We start from the raw sequence: 18,737 nt of genomic DNA, 5'->3' as shown, positions 1-18,737 counted from the left end.
GCCTGCTCTTGTTACGAATTACGAATGTAATAAGAGATAATAATTCGAATAATAATTAGAAGATGCAAATTTTTACATAAATATATGTATAGAAATGCATATATACAGAAAAAGAATCATGTGCTGTTGAACGAGGTGTAAGTTTGTGCGCGATGCCATGTTTCTCAAACCCGTAATTATAAGCGTACCACAGACACGAACTACCAGTAAGACCCAGTTCCACAAAATCAAGTTTAAACCGTGATTATCTGAACTGACGTTACATTTAACGGCATGGTAAAACTTATATCGCGTTCCACATCATGTTTTTAACTGTAGTTTACTTAAACCTATAGTCTGTATGAAGAAACTGTCAAAGACTTCTCTTTCTTTTCAAACGTAGAGTATGATTGGTTGTTGCTAATAGTGAAAAGAGGGAAAATTGAAATAAGTTGGATGCTATGACATCTAATAGAGAACAATATATCTGTTTTGTATGAAGTAAACACTAACCAATATTAACATTTGCTGTATTTGTATATAAGTATTAATTTATTAAAAGGTGGAAGTCTGGTGTTAATAATAATCAATTAGTTTATATTATTGATTTGATTGCATTTATCATATAGTAATTGACTTTTATATATAATTTTATATTCTGTTTTAGAATTTAATCTATCGAAGCAAAAAACCCAATGTTTTAAATTAAATTTATATATTTATATATTTATATATTAAATTTATATACTTACTGTTCTGTTTTATGAGAAATTTCCTGCTCGATTTCTGCTAGAACTGCAATAACAGATTCTTTTGATAATCTAAATCGTACATGAAAATCGACATTATCAAATTCTTCCAAATATGATGGTCGTCTTATTCTTATATTTCTTGTCTGTCGACAAAATTAAGTTTTCAAAATCTTCATCTTTAGATGAAGATAATATGTATTCTAAAGCCAAATCTCTTTGGTATTCAAACGTTCAAAATATTTGTCAACTGAACTCCAAAACCGGGATAGTCATAAATTTTTTTCTCAAATTGATGGTACTACAGTGTTAAACTTTGTTTAAATTCATTAAACGCCCAAAGTTTAGGGTTTAACTTTAACTGTGAGAAATCAACGTTAACCATGGTTTAAGGCAGTTGTGGAACGCAATTTTTCGTCTAAACTAGGATTAACGAGTTAAACTTCGTTTACAGTAAGTTATGGAACCGGGCTTAAATGGGCGTAGAACGGACACGCACCAAATAGAGACTTTACCGGCAGCGTCTGCAAATGGGCGTAGTCAACGTAGTTCCCAGTTATAAATGGGCGCAGATGGCGTTAAAATCAGTCATCAAAATGCATGTCGCCAAAAATGCCAGCGTGGCCGCTTTTAAAGCCAACGGCACACGGTGTTTGTTTCGTGCTGGATTGCTTGCTGGATGAAAATACTGCGTTCTGATTGGTGCATTTCCATCCATCTTCGGAAATGTACCAATCACAACGCAATATTTTCATCCAGCAAGCAATCCAGCACGAAAACAAGCACCGTGTGCCGCTAACTTTAGGCTTCTCTCTGGTATAAGAGGAACCGCGAGACAAAACTCGAGGAGAGTTGGACAGCGGCAATCGCCGCGTATAGATCGAATTCGTACCACTTAAAACCGCGCGATCGAACAAAGAATATTGCGTAACGCGAGCGTAATTACGCTTGATGATTAAATGCTAGTGCTAGTGTGCCATATTTGGATTAGCTGCCAATCGAGGCTGTACGAGCTGCCGTAGATGCTGGTGTAAGACCTGCCAGGCCCGCTCAAGGAATGCTACCTCCTCCTTAAGATAGCGGTAAGTGCGGCGTAGCCGTACTAATTATCCCGGCCGTTAATTCGTTAGCATCGCGATATCACGAGACAGCGTAACGTCATCGCATCGTCCTCCTCCCGTCGCGTAATTCGCGTTAATTACCGCGTAGCGTTGTTAATATTAACGAACTTGTTACCGGACCTGCCATTGCGGATATCCGGTAACGAAAGCGCCGCCACCATCTTGGCCACGTCGAAAAGAAGCCGCCGCCATCTTGACACGTCGAAAAGAAGCCGCCGCCATTTTGGGTCCGCGCACGGAAATTTCCTTTGTCCGTTACGAGAATATAGATCGCGCAGACTGTAGCATATACCGTAGTGTAGAGACACACATACTATAGCGGATAGACTCTTGTGCATGTACCGGGTAAACAATTATTTTCAATAATAAATTTTCACTTTTTAACTGTCCAGTCTATATGATTCTACAGTTCACTGTATGGTAATTATTTAGAAGACGGGCCTCGCATTGAATTTCGCTCTCGCATTGAATTCGCAAACTCACCTATCTTGTGTATTTTGACGTATAGAAGGTAAATCTGCAAGTAAAAATGGTCGCTCGGCTCTAGTTTGCGAGAAATAAATAGTTAAAAAGTGACACATGCGAGGTTAGGAAATCTGTCATGTCGGTAATACAGAGACTGATGGTCTGTTCTTTTTACTCGAAAAGTGTAAAATAGTACATGTTGGGGAGAGGCGAAGCCCTCTCCCCAAAGCCATTTTCAAATATTAAACATATGAAAGTGTCTCAAACATATGTATACATACAGTACCAAACATATGTACACACACACACACACACACACGGGGGTGCAAGGGGGGCCTTTGGCGGTGTGTGTGTGTGTACATATGTTGGTACTGTATATATATACATGTTTGAGACTTTTTCATTTGTTACATATCCCCCTCCCGCACCCTCCCCGTTCTCGTTGTGCATTGAAGTTATATCCATAAGTCTCTGTATTACCGACATGACAGATTTCCTAATCTCGCATGTGTCACTTTTTAACTATTTATTTATCGCAAACTAGAACCGAGCGATCATTTTTACTTGCATATTCGGCTTCTACACGTCAAAATATACAAGATAGGTGAGTTTGAGCAAAATCTAAGGTGAAGCCCGTCTTCTAAATAATTACCCACTGTATCCCTGTAGTTCGAACAAACCTGTAAATTCCAGTCGGTTTTGCATTTTTACAGTTAAATAAACAAATTTCCATTGTCTGCCACCGACTGGTAGTTCGTTCTTTGTCTGTCATTCGAGCCTACATATATTTCTATTCCTATAAGTCTTGCTCGCGCCAAAAAACCCAGTCGGTTTCTTTATTATACCGTAACTGTAACTTAAGCTACCAATCCGATACTATTCACTGGTACTTTGCGCCATCTGACCACAAGTCACTGGCATCTCTTAACTAGATAAGACCAGTTCAACACCACTGACTGGTACCATAATCGATGTGACTACGGTCACTGGTAAATCTTCTACAACCGCATTTGACAACGGACACACGTTCTTTAACAACCGTACGGTTCAGTGGCCGTATCTGCAGCTTCGGAAGTAGAACAGTGGACTTCACCTCTTCAAGGAATACCACTGGGGTGTCGTTGCCCATATAATTCCAGCGACTGGCGACCGTGAAGAGTAGACATGGGTGAGGGCTAGTTCCGAACCTCCGACAGGAGTCAAAAGAATATTTAAAGGAAGTCACTGGTCAGGGCCACCGAGTGAGCTCTTTATTTTAATCTCATCGAAACCCGGTCACACGTATAAGCCAGCACCTCACTCACCTCTCTTATTCGAGATCTCACATCTTCCAAATCGTCGAAGGAACCTCCTCTCGTATTCTTTCCTCAACAGCGGTGAGTCGAAAACTCGAAAAGTGGCGACCGTGACAGGACTTTGTGCCACTAAACGTGTCGTCCACTCGAGATTATTTCACTCACTCACTCGCACACACGTGAGCTAAAACTCGAACGTGGCGACTGTAACAAGACTCTTGTTGTGGATGTCCTTCTCATCTTATCGCTAACACCGACACAAGAATCCAGTCGTGCGTGACTTCGCGAAAGTGACATCTCCGCTGAGGCTGTTCACGATTCTCGCATATCCGCTTAGGGAGGAGAGACAAGCGATCGCGTACAGGATATAAGCGTGCATGCATTAGATGTAAGACTCGTCAATAGCGTAATTAACAGTCGTGGGGGTAAATAAGAAAAGACCATATAGTTGTACTCACTGGCAATTACTGGTGTAATAGGATTCATGGTGAGAAACATCAGCGCGACAATTAGAAATCTTTGTTACATCCGGGAGAAGACATTAGCTAGGATTTAGTTTTTGACAACGTCAGGTCCAGTCGTGTCTATAGGCCAAAATATCGGCATTTGATACTAAAAACCTCCGAGGACTTGCAAACCTTGGGGAGGGTGAGAATTAACTGCATCGTTCGTTCTTACCAGTTAAAAGGACACTGGTTCGCTTAACCGCGCGTCGGTTGTTCTTAGACCGCGTCGACAAATGTTGCTAGGGACGAGATTCCAACGCATTAACATAAGATAGGTAGAAACCCGTGCGCGCCACCAGTCTAGATAATAGGCATAGGGAAACCTTGTCAAAAACACCAGTTATAAGGTGAAACTCTCGTCAAATTTTACCCAGTTTATACCAGTAACTGGTAAAAAGACTAAAAACGAGGCCCAAGACGCGTAAACGTGCATGCTTCAACTTATCAAGGTCCTAAATAGGAACCACTAAGATACAAGTCCGCGGTAACATAGACACAGACGGACAAATTCAACAGTCCACTCTAGAGAAGTTTGGTCTCTCTGAAAACTGACTATTCTCTACAAAACAATCGGATCCAACACCTACCCTTAACTGGACAACAAAATCCTTGACGCTAAACTCAGAAATGAGTAAAGACGACACAAAGATACCACGATTCCCTCAGACGTCGGAAGACACATTCGCGAACTAGTTAGGACCACGAATAGAGAGGTTGTATCGAACTCCTCCGGGAGCAGGTGCGTCGATCACACGGTTAGGAACCAGGTATAATTTAAGGGGTAACCCGTCACCTCCAGAAGGTGATGAAGATTCCAGGCCCCCGTAGTAGAGATAAAACATACGGAAAATCCGTATATTGACAACCTAGAACAAACAGCCATCACCACAGATCGGTACCCAAAGGACAACATGGCACAATCAAGGGGAGAATCACCCATGAGGTTTGATGAAGCCGAGCTAGCCAGGGCGTGGGAACATCCAAAGGGAATACCTCGCAGGCCATGAGAGGCGAGGAAGAGCCGTTAAGCGAGTTAACCCGAAGGGCGTTTAGAAACGCCGTGTACACTGCAAACCCTGACGTTCTCAGGACACTCGGATAGAACACATCCGATGGTGTTCCTCAAAAGGTTCGCCAACATAGGTCAGTTCGAAGGATTTTCGAGCGAAGAACACCTTTACCATTTTGGTCAAGCATTGAGAGGACAAGCCGCGATATGGTGGTCTGTACAAAAACGTTCACAAACTGGAAAACGGCCAGAGAAGCATTCAAGGAAAAATACTGGTCGAGAAGGCTACAAACGCATGCCCATCAGCGGTTAATGCTAGGCAAATACTCAGGTAAATATAATGAGGCTAAGTCCGACTATATACAACTCTTCTTCCAGGAGTCTCAAATGTTGAACCACCCGATGTCTGAAATAGATTTTGTAAACGTCATGTCGTCACACTTCGACGTACCAATCCAACAAAGAATAATGGATAGAGATTTAACAGACGTCAACGCATTAACAAAAATATTAGACGACATGGACCTCTTTAAAACAATGAACGCAGAAAGGTCTGAGCGACAATCCCTTCGTGATAGATATGAAGGCCCACGCGAATAAAAACCATGGACCGAAAAACGGACTTATCAGTCTAAGGAAGAGAATGGAGCTTTCTGAACACAAGAGACAACACTCGAGACAAAACGATAGCGGAAAGAACTCGAAGGGCAAAACTCCTGAACGAGGACAAGCAGAAGAGGATAACAAGAAAAGTCAATCCCGTTCGCTGTCTCGACGATACGACAGACTCGAAGAGAGAGAGGTGGGTGAATACCAATTCGAACAGTTTCAAGATCGCGATCTTAGTCACAAACACCATAATAGTGAGCAAATATCGCTTATTGACCACCAATATCGCTTATTGTCATCCAAACAGTGGAGGCAAGCGACGAGGAAAAACAAGCATACGCATTCGAACTGGGCAGAAACGACAAAAGCCAACCGATTCTACCATTAAAACTGGTAAATAGAGACACGACCTGTCCAGCCAACGCAGTGATAGACACTGGAGCCACAGTATCGATAATCTCCTTGAAGTCGCTGCAAAAATATAAAGAGATAATGGAACGAGAGTGTGAAACACCACCCGAAGGATTTTATCCTATCACTCGCATTAAAGCAAAAAATTGAGAGAAGCCTTCGGGGAACAAATGGTGGTAGCAAAAAGCAAAACCCAACTTACAGCGGAGTTAGCTACCGTAAATAAATACAAAACTCGAGTTACCACTCTTTGTAGTAAATATTCAGCAACCCTTGCTGATATTAGGATATAACTTCATAAGGAAATATATGGTAGAAATGGATCTATCGGGGAACAAAATAGTCCTCGACATTGAAGGAAGTGCAAACACGGAGGACGCTTCTGATCATTTTCCAGAAGTTTACGAGTTACTTTTGAATAGATACGAGATATTTCAAATAACACGAAATCGACCCGCGATCCCTTCCTAGATTGGTACGATGCTCGTCATCCCCCTAAACAACCATCTGTAGCATACACAGGCACTCGGGCCGAACAAAAGTTACCTGATAAGAAAGACGAGTTTGCGCCGTCCAATAAATCAAACAATCATGGTCCACCACGCGAAATAGTCAAAGACAATCAAACTCGCGAAATTTGCCAGATTCTATGCTACAATTTCAACGACGCTTGGTTCGAAGATACCAGCAAAGACGTCATAAAAAATAATTTACGTGATACCATACGCGATATAAATCGCCATTTACAAAAAGGAGGGATACGATCGTATCTTTCAATTTTCACTAGACACGTTAACGGTAAAAGAACAGCCCGTAGTGTTCGACGGTAGACAAAATTATGTCTTAATGTTTCAATTCTTGCGCCAAATGATTCAATACGGTAACCGCCCTATCATGAAATATTATTTCCCGCGAACGTGACGCTTCATAACGAAACCGCTGGGCGAGTTTCAAAGAGAATTTCGTGAAAACAAAAGCGAACTATACTGGGTGATCCGAAATTTCCGCATTCGGAGTACAGGACATGATACTTTATGCTAAAACAAACAACTTCTTCCTTTAGCAAAATTGCGTCCGACAAGTAGTTTTTGCAGGAGAGCGTGTTAAATTTAACGAATAAGTGCTCTTGTCTATGTAGCGCTCAGGGGCGGCGCGCGCGCCTCACTCGCGTGTACCTAGTCCGTGATTAGTAATCATAAGTAGTGTCTTTTAAGACGCTCATACGGTTCTGTTGTGATTAGTATACGACATTTTAAGACTGTGCTTGAGACAATTTTAAATAATAAGAATCAATTATGAACAATACCGGGATTTGATCTGCTTTCGTATTTGCTTAAATTTTCGTATTGCTTTCGTATTGCTTTCGTATTGCTTAAATAATGAAAAGTTAATAAAATAAGTACTGCCTTTATTTCTTACGTAATAAATGAATAAAATATTGTCTGATTGCACAATATTATCTGAAAATAAAGACAAATGTAAATAGTAATATGTTTTGCGAGCTGTGAGCGTTCTATTATTTCAAATATTGCATAATTACCTGATAATTAAATAGTATCATTAAACTCAAAGAATATGTAATTTACTGATCAAGCGTATACATGCGGGAGCAGGTACGAAAATCTCAAGTACGCCCCTGAGGACGAAACGTGGAAGAGGGAGAACAACATGGAGGAGTAGGCGTACTTGAGATTTTAATACCTGCTCCCGCATGTATACGCTTGATCAGTAAATTACGTATTCTTTGAGTTTAATGATACTATTTAATTATCAGGTAATTATGCAATATTTGAAATAATAGAACGCTCACAGCTCGCAAAACATATTACTATTTATATTTGTCTTTATTTTCAGATAATATTGTGCAATCAGACAATATTTTATTTATTTATTACGTAAGAAATAAAGGCAGTACTTATTTTATTAACTTTTCATTATTTGAACAATACAAATACGAAAGCAGGTCAAATCTCGGTATTGTTCATAATTGATTCTTATTATTTAAAATTGTCTTAAGCACAGTCTTAAAATGTCGTAAACTAATCACAACAGAATCGTATGAGCGTCTTAAAAGACACTACTTATGATTACTAATCACGGACTAGGTACACGCGAGTAAGGCGCACGCGCCGGCCTGAGCGCTACATAGACAAGAGCACTTATTCGTTAAATTTAACACGCTCTCCTGCAAAAACTACTTGTCGGACGCAATTTTGCTAAAGGAAAAAGTTGTTTGTTTTAGCATAAAGTATCATGTCCTATACTCAGAATGCGGGAATTTCGGATCACCCTGTATAAATAAATACATCCGTCACTTATGGGAGGAACATCGTAGTCTCTCAGATAGCAAAAAACAGGTAAAACTGGAAAAAGAACCTCCAGACTCACGAACCTCGGTAAGTCCAAGAGTACCGGATGAAAATCCACAGGCCCACTTTTGGTCAGTAACAGGTGAGTTCGCACCACCACAGGACTCTCTGGCCTCAGCCGAAATATCAATGATATGGGAACAAATAAATCAATCCCCTACAATAAAACTTATAATGACAAAAATCCGGGGCTTACAGCTCCAGGTGTCAGAGTTAATAAATATAATTCTTGAAAAGGAAATAAATGATGAACACTCAGAACCTCCAAACTCCGAGTCCAAATCCTGGATACCCACATCCTCAGTGAACGAAAAAGAGAAATCTGTTTCTCATTCGCAGGTAAACTAACTGACAGAGGACCGGGACACCAAAGACGAGTCCAGCCAAGGCAAAAACCCTGAGGACCATAGAGATCCATCAACAGGTAGCTGCAGCATCGCCATGAACAAAATTGAAAAGCTCATAGAGCAGTTAGAGGAGGCGCATAACCGACGCGAAGAACTGGAAGATAGAGCCTATCGGTTTCAAGAAGTGCTAGAAAGGGAACTGGAGGTTGAACTGTTCACCATACGGCAGCTCAAACGCTCTCTCAAATATGTCCGACGGTATATGCAACAGTACGACGAAACAGTCGAAGATCCAGTTCCAGGACCAAGTCGACCAGTCGACACGGAAGGGAACTACCAGGAAGCGGTAACAACAGGTTCACCAAACAACAGTGAGGATGAACACTCTATCGAATCACAATCAGATAAGTCCGAAACAACGGGGGCTACTACCCAAGGGGCTACTACCCAAGGACAAACCAACAGGGGCGAAGAAACCAGCGGTCACAACGACTACAGGTCGCTCCACAACAAAGACCCTCCACAGCAAACAACTAATACAACAACGGGGACAATAACACACCAACATACAACCGAACAGGCAAGTCGCGACGATTCAACTGCCGAAGAAAACATCCACCATACGGGCAGTTGCGATGTATCTGCCGACTCGAAGGAAAATCGTCTCATTTCGGTTCAAACACAAGATCCTCCGGAGCAAACAACTGATAAAGCAACGGAGGCTCTAATACAGCAGGACGACTACGATTCATCTGCTGAGCTACACCTACAGGCGAAACGACCCCGAGAGCAACTGTAGACATTCGACAGGAATATGCCAACTTTTTATAAAGCAAGATGCTTTTTTTTGTTTTTGTTATAACGGAGGCAATGTGTCCCGAGTTATATTTTAGTTTATAACCCTATTAACGGAGGCAGTGTGACTACACGGTTGCCTAGCTTCCTTTTTTTAAGGCCGTAATAAAATATAAAAGGCCTCATACACATATATACAAGTATCCTATGTGATACTTACTTAGTTTAAGACTAGCATAGGTTAGTTTGTAAGATACTCGTCACGGTAAAAACGAGAAGGCGTCTCACAGCACTTACGCCTTCAAAGAAACAATATGGGTGGGTCAAATCTACTCGTAAAAACAGGGATGGGTACACAAAACCACATACATATAAAAAACCTAACCCCACCAACCGATATTGCATCGATAATTGGATAACTGGAACACAAGTCGAACCTGACTGTGTTAAAGACAGGGCAAGCAATCCTGATCATTCAGGTAAAAAGAACAATTATTTTCAATAATAAATTTTCATTTTTTAACTGTCCAGTTTATATGATTCTGCAGTTCATTGTATCCCTATAATTCGAACAAACCTGTAAATCCCAGTCGGTTGTGCATTTTTACAGTTAAATAAACAAATTTCCATTGTCTGCCACCGATTGGTAGTTCGTTGTTTGTCTCTCATTCGAGCCTACGTATATTTCTATCCCTATAAGTCTTGCTCGCGCCAAGAAACCCAGTCGATTTCTTTGTTATACCTTAACTGTAACTTAAGCTACCGATACCATTCGCTGGTACCTTGCGCCATCTGACCACAACTCACTGGCATCTCCTAGATATGACTAGATATGACCAGTTTAACACCACTGACTGGTACTATAATCGACGTGACTACGGTCACTGGTAAACCTACGATCGCATTTGACAACAGACACACATCCTTTAACAACCGTACGGTTCCAGTGGCCTCTGGTATCTGCAGCTTCGGAAATAGAACAGTGGACTTCACCTCTTCAAGGGATACCACTGGGGTGTCATTGGCCATATAATTCCAGCGACTGACGACCGTGAAGAGTAGACGTGGGTGAGGGCCAATTCCGAACCTCCGACAAGAGACAAAAGACCATTTAAAGGAAGTCACTGGTCAGGGCCACCGAATGAGCTCTTTATTTTAATCTTATCGAAATCTGGCCTCAGCTTAAAATTAAAAAATGTAAGTTTATAGTATCTTGTCGATGCATAAGGTTTATATTACCTGTACATGCATGTATTACCTGTACATACATATTTTGAAACATTTTCTTTGGATATTAGATATATCAAACGGATTTTGCGTGTCACGTAATGTCCTTCTGACTACACGGACATTATTATTTTGATCATTTTGATTTCTTTGATATTTATTAAGAATTATCCAGAACGCAACTGTCATGTTGAACGATGCAGTTGTCGCGTGAAATGTTCTGATTTTCACAAATTCATAAAATTTTTCATTTTTCACTAATTCACAAAGTTTTTCACTTTTCACTAGTTCACGCTAGAAAAAAGATTAATGATCGCTGCCCTGAGCAGTTACAACATTTCTCAATCATTTATGTCGGTGCGCTCCTACTCCTCAGATTTCTGTCATTAATAACTGGATAATTATTATGAATCTCGCAAAACGATATGGGACTTTTATGTTTTTCTCAACCCAATCTACCCTCACATCCTTCGGGTTGGCAGCTAATTACCGAACATTTCGTATGATCTTCATGATATTAGTCATATACAATGTCAATTCTTTCTTTTTTGTACATGTTAACATGTTAATTCATCCCTTTTTTTAACAGTTTTTGTATCAGGGGATTTCTTTAAAACAAAAAAAGGCGCGTGAAACCTCGATCTCGAATATATCGAAGCGGATGAAGAGAGAGAGAGAGAGAGTGTGAGAGAAAGAGCGAGAGGGAGAGACAGATAGAGACAGGGAGAGACAGAGAGAGATAGGTAGAGACGAGGAGAGACAGCGAGGGACAGGGCGAGACAGGGAGAGGCAGAGAGACAGAGAGAGAGAGAGAGAGGGGGGAGGATGAGAGTTAAAAAGAAAGAAAGAGTGAGGGAAAGTGATAGAATGATGGATAGAGGGGTGGAGAGAGAGGAGGGAGAAGGAGAGAGATAGAATGAGAGGAGAAAGGGGTGAGGGAGGGTGGAGAGAGGAGGAGGGAAGGGGGAGTCAACTTCTATATTCAGGACCGTCTTGAATTCATCTTCAAATGCTTTTTAGCCTATAGAACGATGCATATAGCATCTAAAGATAAACTTAAGATGATCTGAAATAGAAATGTTAAACGTCGGAATTCATTGGTTATATGGTTACGCGTTACTATGCAGAAAATATGTCATGGAATTTCAAACCGTATGCGCCTAAGGCCCAGTTCCACAACTTGCTTTAAACTCCGTTTAAACTCTCCGTTTAAAGCAAGTTGTGGAACTGGGCCTAATACATCGTATATTGGAGTCGGATATTATTAAACTTATATTACACTACAGGGATTATTTTTATGATTTATAATATTTATTCTAAACTTTAATAAGAATAAACTAAAATGGCGCGCGCGTAGCGCGTGCGCGTAGTGTTCTAGTGTTATATAAACGCGTAACAATGGCCGTGTTCAGTAGAACAAAATGATCAGAGAGCGCTTAGTGATTATTATCTGTGATTGGAGCATTCTTTAAGATTCTTCATAGACCCAGAAGTATTTACCAATTAGGAGCGAGATTCAGTGAAAAATCTAGTAATGTTGTCCAACTGTTGAGTCTGCTGAATGCAGCCAATGTGCGGGACCGTGCTTGTCAAGTATGCTGTTATGGTTGTAGCACGGACATAAATCGCCTGAAAGTGGATGTAGCACGGACTGCCACCATATGCAGATTTTACCGCCGAAACCTGAAAGTGGATGTAGCATCATAGTTCCCCTCTCAAAATGGATGCGTTTCCCCTGCAGATGGCGCCTTTTCCCAGTGTGGAAAGTCGGTGTCATCGAAAACGCCGTGTTGTGGCCGCTCTCACGTTCCTCTCTGGCTGACTGTTGTGCGATATGAATCAACCTTTACTTTCGCAGTGTGTGTGCTACGAATTATCAAATATACGACACATTGAGATTCAGATCGGACGTGGTGGCTCAACAAATTCGCTCTCACACTGGACGTTGGAGAAATTAAGTCGCTCGTAAACACTACGGCAACTGTGCGTATATATATATATAAGGTGGATGAATAAATGGATGGAAGGACGAACGAAATGTATGAAGTCGTCATTAAATACCAAGCAAGATATCAGTGAGATATGTTATTAACAAGATTCTCATTAACGTCTCATTCTTTATCGACATTCGGTGAGATGTATACAAAGATCGTCACGGTTGCAGGTACAAATTAACATCCTTTTCTTCAGCTTCAGTTTGATGCTATCTTGGACGCAGCGTTTAGTTCGTATCGTCTTAGAGAGACTCGCATCGTTAGGGCCAATATTGTCAAATGCATTTAAATACGGGGCTCTGAATCGCTTGTCACGAAAATCTGAAGATGCTAAAATGAAAATGCTGCAACGCAAATAACAAGCAAGTGAATTTCGCTTCACAATCTGTGCGTTGTATCGCATTCACATATTTCAGATTGTGAGCGAATCGCTACCACGCGTATTCACGATTCGATTCGCCGCCACGCTGACGTATGTTACGTACGTTGTTCGACATATCGCGAATTGACATTTTTGTTATCAAGGTTAAAAGTCCGATGACAGTCGTGTCAGTCATGCAATCGTCATCGACGTAGAATATTGTTAGAGAATCTCAGTAACAAGTATATACTTTGACAAAATGTTAAACGTATAAAATGATGTTAATTTTTGTGTGCGCAAATGAACACGATATTCACATAGCTTGTGTCAACAGTGTCTCAATTGTGTTTCAACTCTTGCATATATAAAAGTCAAAATCGATGGATTCGCTGGAACTTGACGGGGTTTGCCGTACGATTTTAATTTACTATCGTCACAACTTATACGCGGTGCAATATACAGCTATTTGATAATAACAATAATATATTGACATCATTATAGCATACAGTAATATATCGATAACGCTATTATTGCAATACAGTTTTAATAATATTATATCTTGAAGATGACGATGAGTTCATAGGCGCTCTGTTTCGCTGAGACAATGTCAGAAGATAATTTACCACATATTTCGTACGGGCTTGATAGCCGTGGAAGAATAGTACGTATCGAGTCTGGTATAACGAGAGCAAACATCAGGCGTCTTCCAAGCATAGAAGAAGCTCTAAGAAGATTCAGTACAAACTTGAGAGTCGACAGACAAGTCAATGATTCGAACGGTAACGTACAATATAAAAATGTTTTGAATCTGCCGTGTATAAAGTCAATACCGATTTATTACTTCTTATTTTATTCCGATCTAGATGTTTCATACATTAGTCAATACTTGAGTGTCATATACTTTAGGAATGTGTCATATATTTTACTAATTCCGATGTCATATATTTTACGTACGTAAAAAGTATTAACTCTGTCTTTCTAAAAAGGATAGTTACACTGTGTGCAGAAATGTAGATAAGTGAATATATTGTTACATCAACCTGATCGCATATCAATCATTCAATAGATGTTATTAATATGTTTTACAGCTGGAACTTCTGACTTTCAAGCACAAGTGGTATCATCAGAAGAAGAAATTTCTCAGAACATATCCGAAGATATAACAGATCGTGAATTATCCATTGATATCACCGATGGGGTGTCTTCTCCAAATTATACAACGTCTAGTATGCGATCATTGAGTATGGATGAAGAGTAAGCTAATATGGAGCAATTGTATATTACATATGTTGTGACGAAAGCAATTAATTTGATAATTTCATACAATATCTCTGGTGGACGATCATAAAATCACCGATATTCTATATATTCCATGGAATATATGCGTAATAGACAATTTTTGAAATGACGCAAATTATTTAATTTCCTGTTTCGTACGAATTTGAAATCAATCGTTTTTGTACATTAAAGATGTACCACACAATCCCCCCCTCACAAACACATATCCATGCACCCACACACTTGAGGAAAAACTTTCCTCTGTTTCCTAACAGTTTGTAACAACTATTTTATATATAATTATTAATATCGCGCGTATGCGAAAACATTATATAATGTGAATTTTTTTTGTATATACAGCAAGCGATATTGTTGGGTGTGCTTCGCAACAGACGAGGATGATGCTACTGCAGCATGGGTCAAACCATGCCACTGTAGAGGCACTACAAAATGGGTTCATCAAGGTTGTATACAAAGATGGGTCGACGAGAAGCAAAAAGGTCATGCCGAACATGCTGTAGCCTGTCCACAGTGCAACACGGAATACATAATAGTTTACCCAAATATGGGTAAGTCGCATCAGCTAATAGCATAATGTTTTTTTCCCTATGATGATAGCGGTACAATTATAAAAGGTTGAGACATAAACATAAGTAATTGTCGATTGTTGCAAGGAAAGAAAAGATGATCTCTAAATTAATCGATAAATCTGTCATTGCGAAACAATGCAAAAATGTCTCGTATAACATGCTGCGAAATTGATCGCAGGTCCACTAGTGGTAATACTCGACACGATCGACACTGTTATCTTCCGGGTGTGTCCCTTTATCGCTGCTGGTATCGTCGTCGGATCCATATACTGGACAGCTGTAACTTATGGTGCGGTAACCGTTATGCAAGTAGTGGGTCACAAAGATGGTCTTACCATGATGGAACAAGCCGATCCTTTGGTCTTGCTCGTTGGTTTACCGACTATTCCAATTATGTTGGTTCTGGGGAAAATGCTCAGATGGGAAGATCAGGCTCTAGGTTTCTTGAGGCGGCATGCCTGTAAAGTTCCTATCCTGAGGCACTTCTTACCGAGTAGGTTCGTACATCGATATGTCGTTCCGTCAGTCGAAGTAAGAAGTAAGAAGGTAGAAATGGCGCGTCTGTCAACTCGAAATATATCTCGAATTATTATCGCAGTTATTCCAGCGAGGATACAGTGCAATCGGAGGATATACCACCGATGAACGATCCTGTGTCTGCGACGCGCGTGCTTTGCGGTGCGCTCTTGTTGCCAACAATCGCCAGTATATGCGGAAAGCTGTTCTTTGAAAGTATAAGTTCCAACTTTCAGAGAACGCTGCTTGTACGTATTAAATATATCATCGCCGTTCGTATGTATACAAGAGACGATTGTAAGCAGAGAAGGAGGGTACATGATCGCACAAGTGAAAATGAAAAGTTGAAAATTCGATGCGCTTTCAAGGCTTGTTTCGCTGTAATTTAGGATATCAGATTATTGTGATGAAACGTATATCGAACAAGTGGCACAGAACGTTGAATAAAATTGAAAGGTTGCAATTTAATGTTTTATACACAATAATTGAATAATATAACGAAACGCGTCATTCGGACAGGGTGTCATCTCGAGAATATGAGAAATTCTGTATCGTCCCTTGTGTGCTATCGATCAATCAGTCATTACAATTGGAGAAAGTTAAAAGAGGACAGGCAAGAATAACTGTTTCTCATAGTAATAATATAATAATATAAGTTTCTCATAGTAATAATGATGATGATAATAATGATGATGATGATGATGACGATGATAATAATAATAATAACAGCAACAACAATAATAATAATTTATCTCTCATTCGTTGTCTATTATACGCAGGGTGGTGCGGCGTTCCTAACGATAAAGGGTGCATTTAAGATTTACCACAAGCAACAACAATACATGAGACAGTGTCAGCGTCGTGTAATGGATTACACAGAGAGCAACGTGGCGCTGTACAAGAGGCAGCAAAATTCTGAGAGCGATCAGACGAGTTAAAAATGAAAGGTTAAAATAGATATCCAAAGTACCGAATATAATGTATAACTTGTTCAGCATAAGGGTTAACTTTACAGTAGAATCAGGCAATCGTTGGGGGATATACAGTGGATGAAAAAACGTACGTAGTTGATTCCTTTTTAGACAAATGTACACAGAAAATATTACACTGTAACATAAGTTTCTATATCACACATATAAAATATATTGGTAAATATATCAATATACCAATACATTTCATTTCGTGTTTATGCAAGATTAATCTAAGAAAAATGAATATATGCGGGTGTTTTTTTTTTTTTTTATTTTCGCTGTAATAACTTTCAATGTCATACATGTTTTCAGTGATAACCTTGGATACGTTCTGGTTATACCGTAGGATAACGAAATCTGTATATATCCATATAAAAATTAAAATTTCGTACGTAAAAACATTGTCAGAAATTAATACAAGATTATATTTTTCAAGGAGGTGAAGGGTGTTGAGCAATGTGTGGAAGCACGGGGTAACATCTTTAACATAATTGTATGAGACACGAATACACACACACACACACACACACACACATATATATATATATATATACATATACACGTAATATGGAATATTTTTCCCAATCTTCCTTGTATAGTAAATAAAAATGGGAGTAATAACAGACATAACTTCTTTCTTTATATTATTAAAGTTATGTAGTTCAAGTCAATGGATCGAATATTAATATTGCTCATAGGGGAGATGGAATACTGCAGGAAAAGAGAAATTAACGCGACGAATCGTTGTGACAAATACTTGTTATCCGTAATTTGTAAGGGTGATTCTAGAATCTGGTGTAATATAAATATAAGAGCCTATTGTATTTTACAACGGGTAAGATTCGTAAGTTGTATTTTGTAATCTAATTTCACATGTAAATGCTAATATAAAACAACCTATAGGAAAACAACTATAGGAAATATAAAAGAAGCTTGTCAATATAAATACGATAATCAACAATGTTTACATTTTATCTATAACAATAAAATTCATATCTGCCTCATGTTTGTCTCGTTTTTCAGTCTTTTACATTAAGAAAGAACATAAATTTATATTTGTCTTTTTCTTCTTACTGATTACAGGTGTCAGTGAGTCTATATGATATTGATACGTGTCATTATAGGAGTATTGAGGGATGAGTGTTCACTTCGGCTAGATTGGCCAAACGTCGGAGATGACGTTTACTTTCTCCCTACTATCGCTCTTGGCTTGATGGCCGAGCCGCCAATCGCGCGGGACAGCTTTGTTTTCAGGAGTGTTTGCGTATGCAAAATATGGTGGAATCGCCAAACCATTAGTAGAATTTTGACAGTAGATTTCCACATTACTCGTAAGATACTATTACTGATGCACTTTTTCTTTAAGTGGTTTCCCCAGTAGGCTTGTTTCTACTGAGGAACCTTATAAAAATTGATAAAGATGAAACATAGCTCTATTTTAATGACAGTATTGGCGGAAAGTGAAATCCTAGCGTATTTTTCATACGCGAACGCTCTTGGAAACAAAGTTGTAGTCTTAATTATCGTAGTCGTCATCGTACTTTTAATCGTCGTCGTAGTCTTATATTTAAGATAGTCTTAAGTTCACCTTCAGATATCCCATAGGCAATGAAATAATTTATACAGTATCTGAAGATGAACTTAAATATAAGATGGTCTTAAATATAAGATCCGACTATGAATACCGGCCTTAATCGTCGTCGTCGTCGTCATAGTATAGTATTAAAACAATATACAAAGGGTGCGTTCCGTTTCACGCATATGCGCGCATTTTTTATAATATACGTGACATAAACTATAGATAAATGCGCGCATATGCGTAAAACGGAACGCACCCAAAATAACGACACTCTCTGTCAGCACTTTTGATGTTAGCGTCTCCAAAAGTGAATTGCACATGCGCAACCTTGTTACCTAATCAATAGCAAGCAGGGTCTACTTAAGACTACAAACACTTTGAACACTAACAGGGAGGCTATTATACGGTGTTCAAAGCATTTGCAACATTTAATGAGTCATACTCTATATGATTTAATAAAAATTTAAATAAATATATATATATATATATATATAGATGAAAAGAGAGAAAGAGAGAGCAGAAATTTAAGTTAACGATTGTAACAGAAAGACGGTCTGCACTTTTTA

At 39.4% G+C, this 18,737-nt stretch overlaps 2 protein-coding genes across 12 annotated transcripts; both read left to right on the top strand.

The window, feature by feature from the left end:
• The first annotated feature begins 1,555 nt into the window (after window positions 1-1,555).
• On the top strand, window positions 1,556-10,291 carry LOC105189501 (uncharacterized). The gene is made up of 2 exons (XM_011151625.3): window positions 1,556-1,810; window positions 8,853-10,291. The coding sequence occupies exon 2, from the start codon at window positions 8,955-8,957 to the stop codon at window positions 9,657-9,659; it is 705 nt and encodes a 234-aa protein (XP_011149927.1). The 5' UTR covers window positions 1,556-1,810; window positions 8,853-8,954; the 3' UTR covers window positions 9,660-10,291.
• A 2,452-nt stretch (window positions 10,292-12,743) lies between these two features.
• On the top strand, window positions 12,744-17,596 carry LOC105189500 (E3 ubiquitin-protein ligase MARCH5). 11 transcript variants are annotated; one of them, XR_003113549.1, is made up of 10 exons: window positions 12,744-13,046; window positions 13,803-14,016; window positions 14,101-14,187; window positions 14,326-14,491; window positions 14,876-15,084; window positions 15,284-15,602; window positions 15,704-15,869; window positions 16,401-16,568; window positions 16,640-16,680; window positions 17,029-17,596. XR_003113549.1 is itself a non-coding variant. In XM_025302719.1 (9 exons), the coding sequence occupies exons 3-9, from the start codon at window positions 13,842-13,844 to the stop codon at window positions 16,557-16,559; spliced, it is 1,281 nt and encodes a 426-aa protein (XP_025158504.1). In that variant the 5' UTR covers window positions 12,744-12,957; window positions 13,047-13,238; window positions 13,803-13,841; the 3' UTR covers window positions 16,560-17,596. The 11 variants fall into 11 exon arrangements, 8 of the variants coding, with proteins under 8 accessions (XP_025158504.1, XP_025158509.1, XP_025158508.1 ...); XR_003113548.1 differs by having other exon boundaries at window positions 16,637-16,680; XR_003113547.1 differs by having other exon boundaries at window positions 16,401-16,680.
• The last annotated feature ends 1,141 nt before the right edge of the window (window positions 17,597-18,737 follow it).

This window comes from Harpegnathos saltator, unplaced genomic scaffold, assembly GCF_003227715.2.
Source record: "Harpegnathos saltator strain DR-91 unplaced genomic scaffold, Hsal_v8.6 scaffold51, whole genome shotgun sequence".
Classification (NCBI taxonomy): Eukaryota; Metazoa; Arthropoda; class Insecta; order Hymenoptera; family Formicidae; genus Harpegnathos; species Harpegnathos saltator.
The sequence above is the reverse complement of the archived record's forward strand: the minus strand, read 5'-3'. Positions and strand labels throughout refer to the sequence as shown.

What these genes read in the sequence shown, in the direction of transcription:
- LOC105189500 (XM_025302719.1), top strand. Translation starts at nt 13,842, where the DNA reads ATGTCAGAAGATAATTTACCACATATTTCGTACGGGCTTGATAGCCGT. An exon ending in TCCGATGTCATATATTTTAC is followed by an intron (nt 14,188 to 14,325) that starts GTACGTAAAAAG and finishes TATGTTTTACAG; the next exon opens with CTGGAACTTCTGACTTTCAA. An exon ending in TCATTGAGTATGGATGAAGA is followed by an intron (nt 14,492 to 14,875) that starts GTAAGCTAATAT and finishes TTGTATATACAG; the next exon opens with CAAGCGATATTGTTGGGTGT.
- LOC105189501 (XM_011151625.3), top strand. Translation starts at nt 8,955, where the DNA reads ATGAACAAAATTGAAAAGCTCATAGAGCAGTTAGAGGAGGCGCATAAC.